Source organism: Lepus europaeus, chromosome X, assembly GCF_033115175.1.
Source record: "Lepus europaeus isolate LE1 chromosome X, mLepTim1.pri, whole genome shotgun sequence".
Taxonomy (NCBI): Eukaryota; Metazoa; Chordata; class Mammalia; order Lagomorpha; family Leporidae; genus Lepus; species Lepus europaeus.
In genome coordinates this window covers 42,903,543-42,926,177 of record NC_084850.1, presented here as the reverse complement: position 1 = coordinate 42,926,177, position 22,635 = coordinate 42,903,543, and the positions used below count along the sequence as shown (strand labels likewise).

At 45.5% G+C, this 22,635-nt stretch overlaps 2 protein-coding genes across 2 annotated transcripts; one reads left to right on the top strand and one right to left on the bottom strand.

Moving 5' to 3' along the window:
• Positions 1-167: 167 nt before the first annotated feature.
• GLA (galactosidase alpha) lies at positions 168-15,720 on the top strand. Its single transcript, XM_062183820.1, has 7 exons — positions 168-432; positions 4,465-4,639; positions 6,473-6,650; positions 7,957-8,048; positions 11,249-11,410; positions 11,624-11,821; positions 12,473-15,720. The coding sequence occupies exons 1-7, from the start codon at positions 239-241 to the stop codon at positions 12,752-12,754; spliced, it is 1,281 nt and encodes a 426-aa protein (XP_062039804.1). The 5' UTR covers positions 168-238; the 3' UTR covers positions 12,755-15,720.
• A 573-nt stretch (positions 15,721-16,293) lies between these two features.
• On the bottom strand, positions 16,294-19,013 carry RPL36A (ribosomal protein L36a). The gene is made up of 5 exons (XM_062182966.1): positions 18,925-19,013; positions 18,398-18,503; positions 18,136-18,203; positions 16,718-16,840; positions 16,294-16,432 (listed from the first exon to the last, which is right to left on the bottom strand). Exons 1-5 carry the CDS (start codon positions 18,925-18,927, stop codon positions 16,412-16,414), a joined length of 321 nt encoding a protein of 106 aa, XP_062038950.1. The 5' UTR covers positions 18,928-19,013; the 3' UTR covers positions 16,294-16,411.
• Positions 19,014-22,635: the final 3,622 nt, after the last annotated feature.

The following is a 22,635-nucleotide window of genomic DNA, read 5'->3' as shown; positions in this document are numbered from 1 at the left end:
CGCACTGCCTTCTGGTATGGAAATAGGGCGGGCCAGTATCAAGAAAGGAAGAGTGTGATTGGTTACAGGTACGTTTTACGTGACCGCTCATTGGCCCGCCTCCGGGGATAACCGTCCCAGTTGCCTGAGAAACAATAACGTCACTCCTTAATAACTTCTCGATGATTGGTCCGCCCGTAAGGTTCAACTTAAAAGCCAGTTTACCTACAGAAATCTGCACTGTGCCATCACCGTGACAATGAAGTCGGGACACGGACGTCAGTGGCGGGGCTGCTTGCTTGCACTTCGCTTCCTCTTCCTATTTTTCTGGGGCGTCCCTGGGGCCAGGGCATTGGACAATGGCTTGGCGAGGACGCCTACCATGGGCTGGCTACACTGGGAGCGCTTCCTATGTAACCTTGACTGCCAGGCAGAGCCGGAATCCTGCATCAGGTATCAGCTACTAGGTGTCTCCTTCCCTTCTCTTTGCCATGTGTGTTTGTCTCAGTGTGTTTGGGGGAATGGAGGGGTCTCAACGAAAACACGTGAGCCCAAGGGAGAGCTCTCATACTACTGCAGCTGTTTTGCTTTTTTATCCCCAGCAATCGCTCCCGGATCAGGACTAGCCCTAAACTTGCTCCTGCCGTGGGAGTCCACCCAGCGGCCACTACCTGCCATTTCCCCACCCCTCCTTTCTTTCTAGTAATGCAGCTAGAGACTGTCTCCACTGGCCGTCTGATTCCATTCCGATTCTTCTTGTGAACTTTGGCACTGCCTCGGCCAGGTGCTGGCCGTGAACTAGCCCTGAAGACACCTAGGGTGGGTAAGGAGCGACGGGGAACTAAGACTCGTGCCCTTTCTTTTTGGAGGTCACGGGTTCCTTAGCTGTAAATCAAGGAAGTTAGAGAGACATGGAGGTTTCTGAGATCTCCTCTGCCCCCTTGCTTTTGAGTGTGTCCTCAAGCCGGAACGTTGACCTGGGGGCATTTTACACATGTAAAAGGAGAGCTGAGGCTGGATTAGATACATATTGAACCTATCTGACCCTTGCAATTCGTGTCTGTAAATTGGGATAACAACTTTTTTACTTCATGAAGCGCACTCAGAAAGCTAACAATAGTTTTTATCTCACACAGGTGAGCTTTCGATCAGATAAGTTATTGGAAGTGTTTGATCCCTCAAGCATATAGAACAAATGTTCTTAGTCAGAATCTATGCCGAAAGGAATGTAACCTGTAAACATGTGTATATTTCTCTAGAGAAAAGGTGTTTAGCTTTCTTCAGATTCTCAAAGGGATCTATGATCCAGAAAAAGTTAAGAATTACTGCTGGGAGCCAAGGTTGTGGCCCGGTGGGCTAAGCTGCCACCTGCGTTGCCAGCATCCTCTATGAGCTCTGGTTCAAGTCCCGGCTGCTCCACTTTCCATCCAGTTCCCTGCTAATGCTCCTGGGAAAGCAGAAGATGGCCCAAGTTTTTGGTCCCTACCAGCCACGTGGGAGACCCAGATGGAGTTCCAGGCTCCTGGCTTTGGCCTGGCTCAGCCTGGGCCATTGCAGCCATTTGGGTAGTGAACCAGCCCAATGGACGATATCTCTTTCTTTTCTTTTATTTTTTTAACTTTTATTTAATGGATATAAATTTCCAAAGTACAGATATCTCTTTCTGTGTCTGTGCCTCTCTCTCTGCTACTCTGCCTTTCAAATAAATAAATCTTTTTTAAAAGAATCACTAATAGGTACTGCTAAAAACATAATACAGCACTCCATGGTGCAGAGGTCTCTAAAGGCCAGTAGTAGCAATACTTCTCTGTCCATAACTTCTTCCTGCGACTATCTTTACAGATTAAGTCACGATGTCGGTTCCATATGATAGAAGAACTTGGCCTTCTAATTGTCAGACTCATTCTATTGTGACCCAGGAGTACAAAGTGTGCCAATTGAGCCCCCAATGTATTTTTTTTCTTTTCCTGTCTTCTTTTTATAAACAATGGCTGTGTTATTTTTGTATCTGATTATAACACTAGTGCTTGGTCATTTCAGAAACTGTACATGGTAAAGAAGAGTATAATGAAAATTAAAATTTCTGGAACTCTACCATCCAGAAATGGTCATGGTTAAAATGTTAATGGGGAGCCAGCGTTGTGGCACAGCAGGTTAAAGCCCCAGCCTGTGGTGCCGGCATTCCATATGGGTGCCCATTCAAGTCCTGGCTGCTCTACTTCCAATCCAGCTCTTTGCTCTGGCCTAGGAAAGCAGTAGAAGATCACCCAAGTCCTTGGGCCCCTGCACCAGCGTGGGAGACTCAGAAGAAGCTCCTGGCTCCAGATCGGTGCAGCTCTGGCTATTGCAGCCATTTGGGAAGTGAACCAGCAGATGGAAGACCTCTCTGTCTCTGTCTCTGTCTCTCTCTCGCTCGCTCTCTCACTCTCACTCTACCTCTCTCTGTAACTCTGTCTTTCAAATAAATCTTTAAAAAAAAATGTCAGGAGGGGCGATATCAAAGTACAACAGGTTAAGCCACTGCCTGGGATGCTGGCCACTTTGACTCCAAGCTGCTCTGCTTCCCATCCAGCTCCCTGCTAATGGAAGGAAGCAGATGATGTCCCAAGTACTTGGGCCCCTGCCACCCAAATAGGAGATCTGGATGGAATTCCTGGCCCCTGGCTGTCGTGGCCAGTTGGGGAGCGAAGCAGCAGATGGAAGTGCGCTCGCTCGCTCTCTCCCTCTCTATTTCTATTACTCTGCCTTTCAAATTAAAAAAAAAGTTAATACCAGGGCCGGCATTGTGTTGTGGTGTGGCAGGTTAAGCTACCACCTGCAACACTGGCATCCCATGTTAGTGGATATGGCTCCACTTCCAATCTAGCTCCCTGATAATGGCCTGAGAAAGTACCTGAAGATGGCCCAAGTGCTTAGACCCCTGCACCCATGTGGGAGACCCAAAAGAAGCTCCTGGCGCCTGGTTTCAGCCTGGCACAGCCCTGACTGTTGTAGCCATCTGGGAAGTGAACCAGGAGATGGAAGATTTCTTTCTCTCTGCCCCTCCCTCTCTCTGTAACTCTGCCTTTCACATAAATAAAATTAATCTTTTAAAAAAAACACAAGGGCACTTTAAAAAGTGCAAAATTAAAAGATAAGTTTATTTTAAGATTTATTTCACTTATTTGAAAGGAAGAGTGACTGAGAGAAAGGGAGAGAGAGCAAGAATGGTCTTCCAACCTCTGGTTCACTCCTCAAACGGCCACAATGGTTGGGGCTGGGCCAGACTGAAGCCAGGAGCCAGGAACTCCATCCAGGTCTTTCACATGGGTGCAGGGGCCCATTTACCTGGGCCTTCCTCCACTGCTTTCCCAGGCGCAGTAGCAGGGAGGAGGATCAGAAATGGAACAGCTGAGACTGGAACCAGGCACTCTGATGAGGGATGCAGGGGCTCAAATCACTGCACTGCAGTGCCCACCCGACATCTATGAACTTTTTGAAGCACCCTCATATATAACCTTGGATTCTTTTCTGTGTAAATGGAAATGGATTTTTTTCCCCATTAGTTCCTATGAAAATGGATCATGTTTATGTCAGGCACAGTTAATGGCAAGACTCTGGTGCCCTGCATGGGTTCAATTCTACCTCATTGTTATTTATCCCTGTGACATCAAGCAGAGTAGTTATCCTATCTAAATATAAGCAGGCTAGAGTGTTTGGCACAGAGTAAGAGTTTCATAAATGCAAATTATATGTGTATGCCATAATTCACTTAAGCAATCCTCAGTTGGTAGCTATTCAGGCTCTTCAATTTTTATGTCACCTGATTCTTAACTGAGTCATTCCTCACAAGACTAATTACTGGGTCCAAAGGTGAATTCATTTTGATACATACTTGTCCAAAGATTTTACAAATGCACATTCCTGGAGCCGGCGCTGTGGCGTAGTGGGTAAATCCCACTGCCTGCAGTGCCGGCATCCCATATCAGAGTGTCAGTTCAAGTCACAGCTGCTCCTCTTCTGACCCAGCTCCCTGCTATGGCTTGGGAAAGCAGAAGATGGCCCAAGTGCTTGGGCCCCAGCACCCATATGGGAGACCCGGAAGAAGCTCCTGGCTCCTGGCTTCAGATTGGCCCAGCTCTGGCTGTTGTGGCCATTTGGGGAGTGAACCAGCGGATGGAAGACCTCGCTCTGCCTCTGCCTCATTGCAACTCTGTGTTTCACTCTGCAGTTTTGTGCTCTGCTGAACTTAGTTTTAATGACTTTGATTCCATCATGTATTTCTCTTTGCTATTTTAATTGGGGGTTTAAGGGTAGAAGTATTAAACGGGTAGTGCAGAGAGAAAATTGGAAGAAGGACAGTTCATTTTACCCTGTATTGGTTGTGATTACTAATACACTATTACTGGGTTGAAAAAAAAATGTGCAATTCCAAGGTGCCTAACAAATAGGAGATACCTGAGCATTCATTTCCTGACTTGTAATAAGTACTGCAATTTCTTTCAGTGAGCATCTCTTCATGCAGATGGCAGAGCTCATGGTCTCAGATGGCTGGAAGGATGCCGGTTATGAATACCTCTGCATTGACGACTGTTGGATGGCTCCCGAAAGAGATCCAGAAGGCAGGCTTCAGGCGGACCCTCAGCGCTTTCCTGGGGGGATCCGCCGCCTTGCTGATTATGTGAGTTTGTAGATAATTTCCTTTTTCATTCACAGGATTAACAGCACTTCTGTACAGAAGCTTGTTCAGAAACAGCCTTTGTGACACTCAGAAAATAGAGTCACTGCTGTTATCCGAACTTTGAATTGTAAGGCTTATCAGGTCATTTTCATCCCATCAGCAGATTTACTGTATGTTTTGCAATAGCTCTTTTTTTTAAAGCTTCATTTTTAAAAGATTTAGTTATTGATTGATTTGAAAGTCAAAGTTACAGAGAGAGAGGGAGACAGAGAGAGAGAGAGAGAGAGAGAGAGAGAGAGAGATTGTCCATCTATGGGTTCACTCCCAAGGTGGCCACAATGGCCAAGGCTGGGCCAGGCTGAAGCCAGGAGCTTCTTTCAGGTCTCCCATGTGGGTGGCAGGGGCCCAAGCACTTGGGCCATCTTCTGCTGCTTTCTCAGGTGCATTAGCAGGGAGCTGGATCAGAAGTGGAGCAGCTGGGACTCAAACCAGCATCTATATGGAATGCCGGCATCTTGGGCAACAGATTACCTGCTGCATCACAATGCTGGCCCCTTGCAGTAGCTCTTGAAGCTTATCTTGAAGAAGTTCTCCTTTTGCTGAAAGCACTGAATTTCTAAGAAATAAAAGGAATTGGGGGGCCAGCGCTGTGGCGCAGCGGGTTAACGCCTTGGCCTGTAGCGCCGGCATCCCATATGGGCACCGGTTCTAGTCTCGGCTGCTCCACTTTCAATCTCTGCTATGACCTGTGAAAGCAGTGGAAGATGGCCCAAGTCCTTGGGCCCCTGCACCTGCGTGGGAGACCCGGAAGAAGCTCCTGGCTCCTGGCTTCAGATCAGCGCAGCTCCAGCCATTGTGGCAAATTGGGGAGTGAACCAGCAGATGGAAGTCCCCCCCCACCCGCACCTCTCCTCTCTTTGTGTAACTCTTTCAAATAAATAAATAAATCTTTTAAAAAAAGGAATTGGATCATTGACATATGTATGCATGTATTTCCATATAAGCTTTGGGAAGCTATTGTAACTGTTCCATGAACTAAAATTTTAGAAAATAAAAGGAAACTATTCTGAGATTGTTGAAGAGAAATAGAGCTCAACTCTAGTTAAGGTTCACAATGAAGACAGGATTTATTCAGGGCTAATACAATAGGGGAAAGAGCCAAGCTCAAATCAATACAACAAAGACAAGTGGGGATTTGCAGGCAGCAGATTGAGGGGATTAGCAGATAGAAAATTACTAAAAGACACCAAGGATAGGAGGATTTTTGCTAAAGGGATGGCATGGACTTGGGCATCAAGGAGGAGAAGATGAAAGAACTTGATCAAATATGAAGGGGAGGAGTAACTTAGCAGGATTCTTGCTAAAAACAGACCCTCTAGGACGAAAAAGGAAAGCCAAGGACAAGGCTGAGAAATTGAACTAAAATTTGGTCAAGGACAGAGGCTTCCTTTCGGGGCTTCCCTCGACCGACAATAAACCTTTCCTCTTAAAAAAAAAAAAAAAAGGACAGAGTCTTTGTCAAGATAAGCCTATCATTGATTGCTCGATAAGGTAACTTGGGATCCCATCAGGAAAATGAGAGTGGCTGATGGCTTTCTCCTCAGTTCTGTGCTGTAGGCCATGTCTATAGTTTGAATTGCCTCAGCAGAATTGGGGTAGCTGTTCTTTGTCTCCCAACAAAGTCATCTGGATAATTTTGAGGATGTTGTGGGGGAAAGCATCCTCAGTACCTGCTGAACTGCACTTGTCTTTGCCCCTAGCCCGGAGTGGTTCTCTCTGCTGCTTCATGATTACCCTCCTATTGTGGTGACTCTTCTTTTCCTTTCATTTCAGGTCCACAGCAAAGGACTAAAGCTAGGGATTTATGCAGATGTTGGAAATAAAACCTGTGCAGGGTACCCTGGGAGTTTCGGACACTATGACATTGATGCCCAGACCTTTGCTGAGTGGGGAGTAGATCTGCTAAAATTTGACGGTTGTCATTGTGACAGTGTGAAGCATTTGATTGAAGGTATGTTTAATTCAAGAAATTGAGTCATGGACAAAAAGCAAAAACGCTGAGGCACAAGACTAATCTTCAGATTTTAAATGCCCAGACACATTACTGGAAATATTAATTCTCAATGCACCATAGTCCCTGCCTCTTCTTTCAGTTTGCTCATCCATTCATTTATTCATATATGTAAAATCCATGCATGGCTACGCATGGCTAGTATTATACACTTTTTAAAAAAGATTTATTTATTTATTTGAAAGTCGGTGTTACACAAAGAGAGAAGGAGAGACAGAGAGAAAGGTCTTCCATCTGCTGGTTCACTCCCCAGTTGGCCGCAATGTCTGGAGCTGCGCCGATCTGAAGCCAGGAGCCAGGAGCTTCTCCTGGGTCTCCCACGTGGGTGCAGGGACCCAAGGACTTGGGCCATTTTCCACTGTTTTCCCAGGCCACAGCAGCGAGCTGGATTGGAAGTGGAGCACCCGGCACTTGAACTGGTGCCCATATGGGATGCCGGCACTGCAGGCGGCAGCTTTACCTGCTATGCCACAGCACTAGCCCCTTATTTATACACTTTTAAATCAAGAAGGCTCTAAGTGTTAATTAGAATTTATATTTTTGTCTCTTTGTAATATCATTTAGAGAAGATTTCAGGATGTCAAACTGTCCCAAAGAAGGAAGCATCTGCAGTCCTGCCTCTCCTAAATATATATACCATCTCTACACTACCTTTCAGAATAATCCCAGCAGTCTGGAAGATACTATACATAATTTAAGTACAGAGCACTATGTGTCCCTGCTGCTGGTTAAAAACATAGGTGGTGGGCATTTGGCCTCATGAGATGCCAGTTAACATACCCGTTTTCTACACAGTACCTGGTTTTAACACCCAGCTCCAGTTCCTGACTCCAGCTTGGCTAATGCAAATGCTGGGAGGCAGCCATGATGGCTTAAGTAGGTGGGTCCTTGCCACCCCTCAGGGAGACCTAGATTGAGTTCCTGGTTCCTGGCGTTTGTCCAGCCCAGCCTCAGCTGTTGCAGGCATTTGGGGAGTGAACCAGCAGATGGGAGTTGTGTGTGTCTCTTATAAATAAATAAACCAGACTCTTTACCACAAAGCCTGGGATAATATTGTTTCTCAAAAAATTATGTATATTATAATTTTTAATATATATATAAATTTATATTACATAAATATATATATATGTACACACACATACACATACATCATGGACCTTCCAAGCAGGTTCGTAAAATATCTAGAAAGCTCCCCAGCTGGAAATTCTCTTCTTGCCCTTATTCTACCCATTGTTTTCTCACACAGGTTATCAGTACATGTCCTTGGCTCTGAACAGGACTGGCAGAAGCATTGTATACTCCTGTGAGTGGCCTCTTTATATGTGGCCCTTTCATAAGGTGAGCTAGTGAGCCCAGAATCCAATAGAGCCAGGCTGATAGATTTTTCAGAACTTGAGAGCAAAGGAATGGGGGTCTCCTTCAGAGTCCAACCTTCTTTAATAGTATCATCCTACCATCTCTCCCAGGATCTGACCACCTCTTACTATCACCACTGTCAGATGGTAGTCCAAGCTACCAAAACCTAGGAAGTTATCCTAGGCGAGTCTTCCCTTTATCTCATCATTCATGTCCTATCCGTCAGCAGTCATGACAGTGCTATCTCTGAAATCTATCCTGAGTCAGCCCACATCTTCCCATCTCTACTGCATCCACCCTGGCCTTCCAAGACACTAGCATCTCTCCCTGACACTGCTCTGACAGCCCGATATCTTGACTTCCATTCTTTCCCAACCCCCATCTATTTTCTAAGCTGCACCAGAATTATCTTGTTGGCATATAAATATGATTCCCTTGCTTAAAACTCTTAACTGGCTTCCCATTGCACTTGGAGTAGAGTCAGACTCCACTCACCTAGCCCTTGCCTGCCTCTCCAACCTCCAAAACAGTGATGAGTCCTTCCCTCACTATACTGGTTTCCTTTGGGCCCCTCGACACCGTAAGCATATTGCTGCCTCAGCACTTTGATACTTGCTTTTAATTGTCTGCCTGAACCATTCATCCCCAGGATTTTTTAAAGGACCAGCTCCATAGCACTGAAATCTCAGGGGCAGGGGCTGTAGCACAGCAGGCTAAACCATCTCTTGGGATGCCCACACTTCATATTGGAGTGCCTGGTTCGAGTCCCAGTCCCACTTCCTGCTAATGTGCCTACAAAGCAGCAGACGTTAGCCCAAGTACCTGGATTCCTGCCACCATGGAGACCTGGATGGAGTTCTGGGCTCCTGGCTTCATCCTGGTCTAGCCCTAGCTGTTGCATGCATTTGAGGAGTGAACCAACAATGATTCATATCATTCATATTCTCTTTCTCTCCCTCTCTCTCTCCCCTCCCTTCCTCCCTCTGCCTTTCAAGTAGATGAAAATATATCTTTCAAAGAAAGGGAAGAAATGTCAGACTAAATGCCACATACTCAGATGGGTCTTTTCTAACTACTTCAAAAAACAACACTTTATCCATTAACACAGTAATCTGTCCTCTAAGATCTTAGCACCTCATACAAGTATTTGTTGACTTGTTTATTGTCTATCTCCTTATTAGGATGTAAACTCCATGAGGGCAGGGACCTTGTCTGACTTTATTACTGTAACCCTAACACAATAAGTAACAACTATGGGATAAATCCCTATTATTTTCTCTGCAAAGTAATCTCATTTTTTTCTTGGCATCTTAAACCTCAGATATCCCATCTGTCTATCAACAAACTTTTATCCATTTCATTAAGCAATTTTGTGACTGAGATTCAGATTTTCTAATATATGTTTAATGGAGCCCTGTATAATTTTTGCAGCTTTTGTTTTTACTCATTAAAATCATTTTACTTATTTCTAATTATAAAATTAATGTACATCTATTTTGGAAAAGTTGGAGGGGCCAGTATTGTGGTGCAGCAGGTCAAGCCACCACCTGTGACACTGGCAGCCCATAGCAAGTGTTCCAGTTTGAATCCCAGCTGCTTCGCTTCCTATCCTGCTCCCTGCTGATGTGCCTAGGAAGGCACCAGAAGATGGCCCAAGTGTTGGGCCCCTGCCATCCATATGGGAAACCCTGATGGAGTTCCTGCCTCCTGGCTTCAGTTTGTTCTGGCCCAGCACAGCTGTTGCAGCCATTTGGGGAGTGAACAAATAGATCTCTCTCCCTCTCTCTTTGTAACTGCCTTTCAAGTAAATAAATGTTTTTTTAAAAAAGTTGGAAAACATAATGAAGTGTTAAGAAAATAATCTCTATAATCTCAGCATGTACTTGCCATTTGGTATACAAAGGTACAGAAGAATTTGGGTATAAAATTTTGAACTTTTTCCATGACACATGAAAAATATGTATTATAAAAAAACTATACATGGATTCAGAAAATTTTTGTTTTATTTGAAAGGTAGAGTTACACAGAGAGATAAGCAGAGAGAGAGAGAGAGAATCTTCCATCAGCTGGTTCACTCCCCAAATGGCCACAACAGCCAGAACAGGGCCAATCCAAAGGCAGGAGCCAGGAGCTTCATCCAGGTCTCCCACGTGGGTGCAGGGGCCCAAGCACTTGAGCCATCCTCTTGCTGCTTTCCCAGGTGCATTAGCAGGGAGCTAGATCTGAAATGGAGCAGCCAGGGCCCATATGGGATGTCAGCAGGCATCAGCTTTACCGGCTACACCATAGTACCAGCCCATACTTTTTTTTTTTAACAGAGCACACACTCTCACCTGCTGGTTCACTACCCAAATGCCTTCAATGGTGTGGGGGGGGGGGGGGATAGGTGTGGTGTGGTTGGGGTAGGGTAGGAGTTGAAGCCAGGAGCCAGAAAGTCCAGGTCTCCCACATGGGTGGCAGGAACCCAACCACTCACCATCACTGCTTCTTTCAAGGGTCTGAATTAGCAGGAAGCTGGAATTAGGATCTGACACCATGCACTGAACTGAGGCACTCCTGTGTTGGACACAGGCATCCCAACTGGTAGCTTAATTGCTAAGCCAAATACCCACCCCTGAAAATTATTTTTGTACCAAAATAAACTTATGCTTCCAATTTTCCAGGGCCAGTGCTGTGGTGTAGAAAGCAAAGCCTCCACCTGCAGCGCTGGCATCCCATTTGGGCGCTAATTTGAATCCCGACTGCTCCACTTCCAATCCAGCTCCCTGTTAATGTGCCTGGGGGAAACAGCGGAAGATGGCCCAAATGCTTGGGCCCCTGCATCCACGTGGGAGACCTGGAAGAAGCTCCTATCCTAGCTTCAGCCTGGCCCAGCCCCGGATTTGTGGCCATTTCGGGAGTGAACCAGCAGATGGAAGATCGATTGATCTCTCTGTGACTCTGCCTTTCAAATAATCTTTTTTAAAAATTCCATTTTCCCACAAACTCATATTCCCAGCGTAAACAGTATTAAAATCCCTTCGACTAAGGATTTTAAGTTACATGGCCTACTTCAGAGGCAAACTTCTTAAGATATTCTCTGTAAACTAAAGAAAAGGCTACAATTGCCTGCCTATAAGTTGGACTCTCTTCATATCACAAGGATGATAACTAAGTAAAGCATCCGTCCTCTGTTTTCACAGCCCAATTACACAAAAATCCGGACATACTGCAATCACTGGAGAAATTCTGCTGACATTTATGATTCCTGGGAAAGTATAAAGAGTATCTTGGCCTGGACATCTTCAAACCAGGAGAAAATTGTTGATGTCGCTGGACCAGGGGGCTGGAATGACCCAGATATGGTAAGAACCTGAGCCCTCCTTGCCCATCACCTTGAACTCGGCCTGTTTCCTGTTTGCCATTCAAGGTAAGTAGACATTAAATTCTTGGGAGGCTTTCCAGGAGAGTGCTTGGAGCAGAATGCTTATTAACGTGATTCCCCTCTATGGGGCATCTGGTACCTTTCAGATTGGTTCATCTTTTCTTCATTTGAACTATTTCTTTCTTTGTCTCAGTTAGTGATTGGCAACTTTGGCCTCAGCTGGAATCAACAAGTAACTCAGATGGCTCTCTGGGCTATCATGGCAGCTCCTTTAATCATGTCTAATGACCTCAGACACATCAGCCCTCAAGCCAAAAGTTTACTTCAGGATAAAGATGTGATTGCCATCAACCAGGACCCCTTGGGCAAGCAGGGGTACCTGCTTAGAAAGGTAAATAATGCTCTGGGGGAGAACCCAGGCCAGGAACATGTTCTCTTGCTTTATCTAAAGTTCAGTCAAATGTTTGGGTGTGTACTTTATTAAGATGGCTCTAGTCCCAACTACCACATTTGTCCTGGGTCTAACTCTGTTACATATGAGGATATGAACTGGTTTTAAAGGTTTATTTATTTGAAGTGCACTGACAAAGAGAGCTCATCCATCTGCTGATTCACTACCCAAATGGTCAGTGACTAGGGCTGAGCCAAGCAGAAGTCAGGAGCCCAAAACTTCATCTGGGTCTCCCAGGTGGCTGGCAGGGGCCCAAGCACTTCGGCCATCCTCCACTGCTTTCCCAGGCGCATTAGCAGGGAGCTGGTTTGTAAGTGGAGCAGCCAGGACTCAAACCAGCCCTCTCACATGGGGCACCAGTGTACGCCAGCCCCTGAACTGATCTTTTGGGAACGATTTTTCCTTTGACTTCAATCCTATAATCGGTAGTCAGGCTTTTTGCTTGAACCATTATTTCCAAAATATGCTTGCTACAGGCTAACTGTAACCTTTCCTGTAAGTGCTTGATAGTTCTGACAATAAGACCAAATGACAAACTAAAAGGGCAACTTATTACTGGTTACCAGTCACACCTATTCCCTTGTTTTTCAGGAAAGCAGCATTGAGGTGTGGGAACGACCCCTCTCAAACTTATCCTGGGCTGTAGCCGTTATGAACCTGGAGGAAATTGGTGGACCCTGTTATTATACCATCCAAGTTGCTTCCCTTGGAAGAGGAATAGCATGTAATCCTGCCTGCCTCATCACACAGCTCCTCCCCGAGAAAAGGAAACTTGGGTTCTATACATGGACTTCAACCATAAAAACCCGAGTAAATCCCACAGGCACCGTTTTGCTCCAGCTAGGTGGAACAAGTAAGACTACATCACACTGATGTTTACATCCATCACTTCCTGCATGCCCACTATTTCATCCAAGCTCCAAGAGTGATGGCTTATTCCCTCACTGTACCAGTTTTCCTTCTGTTCCTCACACATCACGAGCATACTGCTACCTCAGGGCTTTGACACTAGCTTTTGTTTTTTGCCTTGACCTTTCATTCTTCAGAGGGCCAGCTCCTTAACATTGCACATCTCAGGGGCAGCCATTATGGTAAGATACATTTTGGCCTGCGTCCCTTATTTGAGTGCCTGACCTGAGTCCTAGCTATTCCACACTTCTGATCCAGCTTCTTTCCAAATGAGAGGTAGTCGGTGACGCCCTAAGTACTGTGTTCCTGCCATCAATGCAAAAGACTCAGATGAAGTTCTGGCTCCTGGCTTTCACCTGGCCCAGCCCTGCCTGATTCTGAAAGAACCAGTGGGCAGAACATCTCTGTCACTCTTTCAAATAAATCTATGTCCTTGAGTAAAATTTTCCTAAGTTGGAACTTTCTAGAGGAAGTTGGGCAAAAGTTCTTGAACCAGTTGGAAAACAATAGCTGTCATTTGCTGTGTACTTGGTGCTAGACACTGAGATGCTTAAGGTGTATTGATCTACTTGACTACCAACTCTAAGGCAGCTATGTGCCCACTGTAATTTCAGAGCCAGGATTTAACACCAAGCACTATACTGCTGCCTACTGAAGTGCTTGGGATGGCTGTTTATAATCTTAGTGCAAACAGAAAAGGAAACCTGCCTCAATTGAATGATGAAAAGTCCACAAACATGGGGTAGAGTGTTTGGCCTATAGTGGTTACACCAGTTTTAAGATGCTTGCTTGCATCCCCTATCAGAGTGCCTGTGTTCAAGTCCTGGCTCCTGACTTTGTGCTAAAGCAGATACTGACAAGAGGAGGTGATAGCTAGGTTCTTGCCACCTACATGGGAGACCTGGGTTGACTTCCCTGCTACCAGGCTTCAGCTCATAGGTGGAGGGGAGAAGGGTGGAAGGAGACAGGCAGGGCATTTTAAGTATTTGGGGATACAACCAGCAGACAGGAGGTATTAACCACCTTGGGGCCACATTGTCACATAGTGCAGCAAGCTAAGTGGCCAGCTACGCTAGCTAGCACCCCTAACTGTAGTGGCTGCTCCACCTCCAGTACTCAACGGGCCTGTGAAAGCAGTGCATGACCCAAATTCTTGGGCCCCTGCCACCCACAAGGGAGACCAGGATGGAATGCCATGCTCCTGGCTTCAGCCTGGCCCAGCCCCAACTGTTGCAGCCACTTGCGGAGTGAACCAGTGGATGAAGATGCCTCTCCCTAACTCTGCCTTTCAAATATATTTTTAAAAATGCACAATACACATGAAGTTGTATTCCTTAGACAAAATCAAAAGGAAAATAAACTTTAAAAAAGTACATAATAGTGCTAAAGAATTCCATTCAAAACACAGTGGCACAGTAATATGATACCCCTGGAAAAGTCTTCCATCCCCTTACAGCTCCTGGGTTTATAACCCAGCTGATGTACACCATGCAAGGTCAGCAGGCTCAAGCAGATTAGGTCCCTGGAACTTGCATGGGAGATCTGACCTGGCCCAGCCCTAGCCAATGCAGACATACAGAAATTCTTAGAATACAAAGTGCATGCTGAGGGGAAGGTGTTGTGGCATAGTGGGTTAAGGGACCTCTTGGGATGCCTACATCCCTTATTAGAGTGCCTAGTGGTAATCCCACTACTCTGCATTTGCAATCCAGATCCTTACATGTACTTGGGGGGACAGCACATGGAGCAGTTAACCAGCAGATGGCAAATTATCATTCTATCATCTTTAATAACCCTTGCCTGTTGGGTGACTACCAATTATTTCTAAAATTTGAAGGCTAGTATCACCAATTAATAGAAGTTGGAATAGAACTATGAAGCCTAGGTTTGCTCATCTGTGGATACATAAACTAATTTGAAAGTAAACTGTTCCACTTGAGATGCTCTCCCAATAACCAAACTACAGTTTTGCTGCAGATCTCCAAAGAGCTAAGTAAGACTGAAGAGAAAGAGGAAAACAATATATAATCGGCAACTGTCACATAGGCACTTTTAAAAAAAAAAGATTTATTTGAGAGTTATAGGCAGAGGGAGAGGTTTTCCATTCACTGGTTCACTCCCTAAATGGCCAATAAAAGCCAGGAGCTTCATCTGGGTCTCTCAAGTGGGTGGAGGGGCCCAAGCAGTTGGGCCATCTTCCACTGCTTTCCCAGGCCATAGCAGAGAGCTGGATTGGAAGAGGAGCAGCTGAATGGGACACGAACAGGCACCCATATGGGATACCACAGGCAGAGGCTTAGCCTACTACCCTACAGTGCCAGGCCCCTAAATAAGCACTATTAAAAATGGACACAATAGCCTTGATTCCACTGGGAAGCTTACTATATCAGAAATTATATTCCTTGCAGTTATTTCAACATGATAGAAATAATTTGTATTTTATACAAATTACTATATATTTAAAAGGGCTATGGAAATCTTAATATACTGTGTTTACGGTGGCAAAAAAACAATCTAAATGAAAGATCCTGGTGAACAAGACCCCAGCAGAAGGAACAGGCCATCAAGGAGAGGCACCTTTCTCTGAAGGGAGGAAGGAACCTCCACTGTGACACAGCCTTGACTAAACAAGTTCAGAGTCTGTGAACTCAAGGGGCTTCCATAGCCTAGACAGCTCAGAGCAAGAGTCTTGGGTGATTGCTGACGTCATAAATAAGAGTGCCAATTGTTAACAACGGGAGTCACTGGGTACATGCTCCCCACGTAGGATCTCTGTCCTTAATGTGTTTTACTATGAAACTTAAAAACACTACTAGCCGAACAATACCCTATACCTTGTGCGGTTGTGTGAATGCAGCCTGTTGAAATCCTTGCTTAGTATATACTAAGTTGATCTTCAGTATATGAAGGTAATTGAAAATGAAACTCAATAAAGGGCGGGATGGGAGAGGGGAGGGCCACGGGAGGGAGGGAGGTTGGGGGGGGGGAAGCCACAACAATACAAAAGTTGCACTTAGTAAATTCACATTTATGAAATTAAAAAAAAAAATTTAAAAAAAGAAAAAAAAAGATACTCTGTAAGGTCAACCTAACAAACAAACTTGATTTCTTAGCAAACGTTGGTATATGGCAGTAACATGCAGTGCAGGAATATTCTTGTGTTTGAATGTGCAAGCACCCATAAGGCAAAAAATACTGAAAACTTAATGCATAAAATTCAAAAAAAAAGATAATATACTGTTTAGAATGGAATAAAAATTCCTTACCAACTGACGTTAGTACCTAAGGTATGTGAGATTATGGATGTTACTGACCTCCCCCATTAGTCTGAAACCTAAGTCTCTATGTATGCAGCATGTGTAACCAGTATCCTTTGCTCAACAGCAAATGGGAACCAATGAAGCCCCAAGCGATTCAAGTGCCACATTACATAATCCCAACATTTGATGTGAGTTCTACCAAATTCTATCAGAAATAAGTATTACCCGGCAGAACCATGAAGCTTAAAAATTTCCAAGAGGAGTTTTATTGATGGCTCTGGTTCATTCCCTTCCAAAAGACCAAATGAACAGTGGTAACCTTTAGATTTTATTGTCTTCGTAACAAAACAGAAGATGAAGATTAGAACTGGATCACTTGCCCCTGTAATAAAACAAAAGAAGCCCTGAGTTTTGTAATTCTTGCAAAGAACCCCTGCTCCATCCATAACATATATCCTAAAGAACTCATTCTATATTAAGGCAAATCTCCTTCCTGTCCTTAGTAAAACCAAAACCTAAAAGGCTTGAACCTTCAGCTACGGATCTGTTTCTTTTCCCAATGAATTGCCCCTGATCTCTAAGCCATGATGAGTGAGCAGAATGTTTTCCTTTTCAAAGACAACAAAGCCATATAGACAAGGTTGCACCTTCCACACATAATACATACCTTTCTCTTCTTATCTCCTCCCAATTCAAAGTGTTTACATCTCTTAATAGCCAACATTCTCTTGGATCTGCAGTTGGGCTCCACACACTCAAGCCTCAGCACAATCTTCTTTGTAGTTTTAGCCTGGAAAAAAAAATCAAAACCAAACTCTTCACAAATAACTGCAGATAATCAGTTTCTTCAAAAACGTCTGTGTACTACTTAGAGCAATGTTTTGCTAATGAGTCACCACCAATTTTCCTTTAGCTATTAGAAAATAATCATCTGTAGCAACAGCAAAGGTGGTGGGGTTATCCAGTTACCATCACATCCTACTCATCTACATTCAGAACAAATATCCTAAAGCACTTCCTCCCAAATACGCACTCACTATGCAATCTTGAACTTGTGGCCTTTCAGCACAGCATTTCACACAATCAAAAACCTGTTGGAGCCAGCATTGTGGCACAGCAGGTTAAGCCACCATCTTATATGGGCCCTGGTTCGAGTCTGGCTGCTCCACTTCCGATCCAGCTCCCTGCTAATGAGCCAGGCGAAAGCAGGAGATGGCCCATGTACTTGGGCCCCTGTACCCTTGTGAGAGACCCAGGTCTGGCCGTTGCAGCCAATTGGGGAGTGAGTCAGCAGATGGATGATCTCTAAGTCTCTGACTCTCTCTGTACTGTGCCTTTCAAATAAAAGGTTTAATAAGTCATACAACTGTGAAATAGTCAAATTGTGTAATTCACTGAATAGGGTTGTTACTTAAGACTTATCATCAATTAATTCTATGAATATCTACAATCATTGTCTAGAATTACATATATTCAACTGTACTAATCTCAAGCTGTACTCCAAACTAGTAGTCAACTGGAACTGTCTTAACAGGTTACCCAAATGTAAAAAGGCCCCTGAGCATCCCTTCACCACCTGAGATCAAACCATTCATTGCACTCAAACGAACACGAAAATCATTCCTTAGTATTTTCTGGAACCAGAGCTAAGTGCCAAAAACAATGCAATGCTGGCGATTTGGACTGTTATGCTCCAGGAGCCATGCTAGTTACTTTCAATGGCAGCCAAATCGCTTAGGGTAAGAAAACTTAATCAGCCTGTAGAATTGAAGAGGCCAGTGTATGGCCTAACTGGCTACTTTAACAGACTTTGATTTTTTGCCTCCTCAAAAAAGGAGCCCTGCCTCCCAGTAAGTTAAATGCCAGCATTGTACAGGATTGTAGACCAGAAGCAAATCTGGGTTGCACTCCCAGCTCCAGTGCCTACTACTTGTCACTGTAATTAGTTGCAGTTTAAAAAAAAAAAAAAAAGGCACAGCAATTTCCCTGGGACTACACCTAGGATACTGTGAAGCATGTGGGCGAAGAGTGGACGAATGCAAGGTGCTGACCACAGTAAGTAGGAAACACGTCATTTCCACTAACCTTTTTCCGGAAAATCGGCTTGGTCTGTCCCCCATAGCCACTCTGCTTCCTATCATAACGCCGCTTTCCTGGAAAAATGAAGTTACTGGTTATGGTATCTCGAAGACCTTAAGTCACAGTCGTCTCACTTAAGTCTTTTCACGGGTTTATCTGGGTTGGCCAGCAGAAATACCAATGCCCAACCCGAGAAACACAAAGTCTAGAGTCGTATATCACACTTCACCAATGCGGTATTAAAACCAATGACACGCAGGCCTCTTACCCTGGGCATACAGAGAGTCTTTGCCCTTCTTGTACTGTGTCACCTTGTGGGGCTGGTGCTTGCCACACTTCTTACAGAAGGTCCGGCGGGTTTTCGGAACGTTCACCTGGTAAACAAACCGTTCAGGACGTGCAGCGTTAGATCAGACCACAAGGCGTTAACACCGCACCCGACCCAGCAGACGCAGCCGAAGTCCCACAAGCACTCGACTCTAAACTGCGCTCCAGCACACGGCGCTCCTGCGGCTGAGTGCGGTGGTCCAGCTCCCACGGGCTTCCGGGAGAGTGCCCTCCGCCAGCCCCCCAGAGCGCGGAGATCTTACTCCACGCCCGGCTCAGTCTTCTTAGAGCCCATCCCTTCCACTCCTAGCCCCGGAGCCCATTCCCTCCGAGGTTGATCCCAGCAATACTGGGTTTATTTGGTACATTAAGTCCCTACAGGAGCTTGGACCCATCCCGGGACAGCATGGATGACGCTGGGTGGGAAGATTAAACTGGATAGTCTCAGGCCCCACACCAAAGTCCTACCATGTTGCCGGAGCGCTATCGGCTCGGAAAGAAAGAGAACCGGCCTGAAGCGGAAGTATATAGGCGGTTCCCGGTCGCACTTCCTCATGGGAGGCTCTGGGAGCGACCATAGAGTGTACGATTGGGATGCGTAGCGCCCTCCAGCGGCTGAGAGGACTCGATTGGCAGCGGTGGGCGGGAGTTTTAAGGAAACGCTCGCGCGACCTAAAAGCTGATTGGCTCTCTTACACTTCCTCCCTCCCTGCAACGTTTGCAACTGTGTATTACTTCACCACTTTTGGACACCGCTATGTAGTAGCGTTACGTGAAGGGAGTAGGGCTGTTTCCAGGCCTTCTGGCCTCCCTGTCCCCGAGGGAAGCCGGGGCTAGGGTCGAAGCGAGGCGCCCTGCACACCCGTGGTCCATTCCAGGTCCACCTCACAGAGGCTGGAAACATCCTTTACAGAGAACTGCTAGTTCGGGGAAGGCTTGATGCATTCCACAAATTTGTTTTTTATTGTTGTTGTATATTTGAAAAAGGCAGAGCGACAGAGATACACACAGATCTTCTATCGGCTGGTTCACTTCCCAAATGCCCACAAAAGTGGGGCATGGGCCAGGAGCTGGGAAGCCATCTGGTCTACCCTTCCCAGGGTGCCTATTAACAAGCTGGAAGTGAGCAGCCAATTTACTCCCTCAGTAAAAGGGTGCTGAGTGCTTTGAAGAAAGGAAACCCAGGTTGCTCATGGGCTGTGGGTGTCCCCAGATGCCTTTAGTGCCCACAAAAGCCCACCCCTCAACAAATGTTTACTTAATGCTTTGCTATCTCTTGTCTCCACTGCTTTGCCCCGCCCCATACCAGGCGGAAGGCATGTACTACTGTAAGTTTCAAGAGTGCTCCAGTGAAAGACATCCAGGTGCTAGGCTTTCAAATAGACTGCCTCATACAGTATACGATACTGTTATGACTAATTGTAGAAGGTAGGTGGTACTATTATTCCCATTTTACAGATGAGGAAATTGAGGCCATGGGCTGGTAAGTGATTTTCACAATGTCTACGGTATTTATGAATCTAGGTGGTCTTAACTCCAGAACCTGGTTTCCTTAACCATTACTGGATACTGCTGTTGTGACCTGCTAATGATAATAGCTAACAATTGTTGAACACTGACTATAGGCCAAGCTTTGTCCTAACGACCCTACATACTCTCTCTCTTAATCCTGACAACAGCCCCAGGAGGTATGTACCTTTATTAACATTGAACAGGTGAGGCACCTGAGGCACAAAGGCATTCAATTCACTTACTCAGAGTCACACAGATGGTCTGACGCTCAGCCTTGAACTTAACTACTACATCTTGTGGGGAAAGTAGGGTGATCTGCAAAGAAGAGCATAGCGAGGAGAGAGAGTTGGGCTGGGACATGGGAAGAGGTGGCAGTGGGTGAGGGGCTAAAAAGCGATGCAATCCTGGGGTACCCAGCTTACATGCCCTCTACGAACAGCCATGTGTTCCGAGATAACTCCTTGATCACCCTCCTTTTGTGGTCTCTCAGAATAGGATAATATAAACATGCTTGTTATATTTTTTAAAAGTTTAGGGGCCAGCGCTATGGCAGAGCGGGTAAAGCCGCTGCCTGCAGTGCCAGCATCCCATATGGGCTCTGGTTCAAGTCTTGGCTGCTCCACTTCTAATCCAGCTCTCTGCTATAACCTGGGAAAACAGTAGTAGATGGCCCAAGTGCTTGGGCCCCTGCACCTGTGTGGGGGACCTGGAAGAAGCTCCAAGCTCCTGGCTTCAGATTGGCTTAGCTCTGGCTGTTGCAGCCATCTGGGAAGTGAACCAGCCATTGGAAGACCTCTTTCTCTCCCTCTGCCTCTCTGTAACTCTGCCTTTCAAGTAAATAAATAAATATTTTTTTTTAAAAAAAAGTTTATTTACCAAACTGGCAGCCCATAGTCTCACAGCATTTTCTTCTGTGCAGACCTTTCAATAATCTCATTAACCTTTGGGAAGTTTCTACAGATTTTTTTAAAAGGATTTCTTTATTTGAAAGAGTTACAAAGAAAAGAGGAGAAGAGAGAGAGAGAGAGAGAGATCTTCCATCTGCTGGTTCACACCCCAGATTGCTGCAACGGCCAGCACTGGGCCAGGCCAAAGCCAGGAGCTTCATCTGGGTCCCCTCAAGGGTGGCAGGGGCCCAAACACTTGGGCAATGTTCTGCCCCTTTTCCCAGGCCATTAGCAGGGAGCTGGATCAGAAGTGGAGCAGCCGGGACTTAAACTGGTGTGCATATGGGATGCCAGCACTGTAGGCAGCGGCTTTAACCACTACACCACAACACCGACCCCTCTACAGGTTTTTCATGTTAGTAGCATGGCAATCTAAAGACAGTAAACGCTATTTAATTAACCTTCATTTCCCTTATTGTTCCTCACGTGACACAGCTTTGGAGTTCTTTGTTTTTTATTTCAAAATATTTCAATGACGAAACTTGGTGAATAACATGAGCATTTGATAGGCATATACATTGTGTAATGATTATCACAAATTAGCCTCCTATAGTTACCACTGTGTGTGTAAATCCGGAAGGGGTGAGGACACTGAAAATCTGCCCTCTTGCCAAATTTCAAATAAACAATATAGTATTATCAAGTATAGTTACCATGCCATTACATCTTCAGAATGTATTCATAAGTTTGTACACTAATCCTGGTCTTTGTTTTGGACACGCTCCTACTCATTAATTTCTCCTAAAACAAGGCGCTCAGAACTGAATGCAAGACTCTAGATGGGGCCTGGCCTTGTAAAGCAGGTGGAATAGTCACTTTCCTCTGTCTAGATATTTTACTTCTGCACAGAAGCCTAACGCCACCTTGGCTTTTCTGGCAGCCATGTTACTGACATGCCATTTCTCCTGATTACTATCAGCAGAACTTCCTGAACCATTTTCATAAATGCTGCCGCTACGCTACTTTACCCTGGAGTCATTGGAAGTTCTAAGTTGTGGGACATCACCTTGAGCCCTGGTTGAGTTTGGCTTCTCATACCTGCTTCTGTTATCAAATCTAGCTGACACAACCTTGAGCCAGTCACAGGTTTTTTTTTAATTCATTTTTATTTTATTTGAAAGAGTTACAGAGAGAGGCAGAGACAGAGAGAGAGAGAGGTCTTCCATCCGCTGGTTCACTCCCCAGATGGTCGCAACGGCTGGAGCTGTACCTATCCGAAGCCAGGAGCCAAGAGCTTCCTCCGGGTCTCTCATGTGGGTGCAGGGACCCAAGGACTTGGTCCATCTTCTGCTGCTTTCCAAGGCCATAGCAGAGAGATGGATCGGAAGAGGAGCAGCTGGGTCTCGAACCGGCGCCCAAATGGGATGCCTGTGCTTCGGGCCACTGCTTCAACCTGCTGCACCACAGCACCAGCCCCAGTCACAGATTTTTTTTCCAGACTACTTTCTATATCTTCCTCAAAGGTCATTTCTTAAAAAATGTGGAATGGGCTAACAGCAAGAGCAGGGGCTTCTATGACATGGAGAATCTTTTGAGTGCAGCCACTCGTTCGCGTTATTTGGGTGTAGTTCTGTCGATGTAGACAAGTGTGCTAGGGAAGTGGCCGTGGTGAAGAGTATAGGCTTGCTTTCCCTTTCGTTTGACCTCCTCCCTCGTGCCTTGCTCCTCTGTTGTATGGCTGTCAACCCCCATCCTCATCCCAAGATGACCTTGAGAAGGA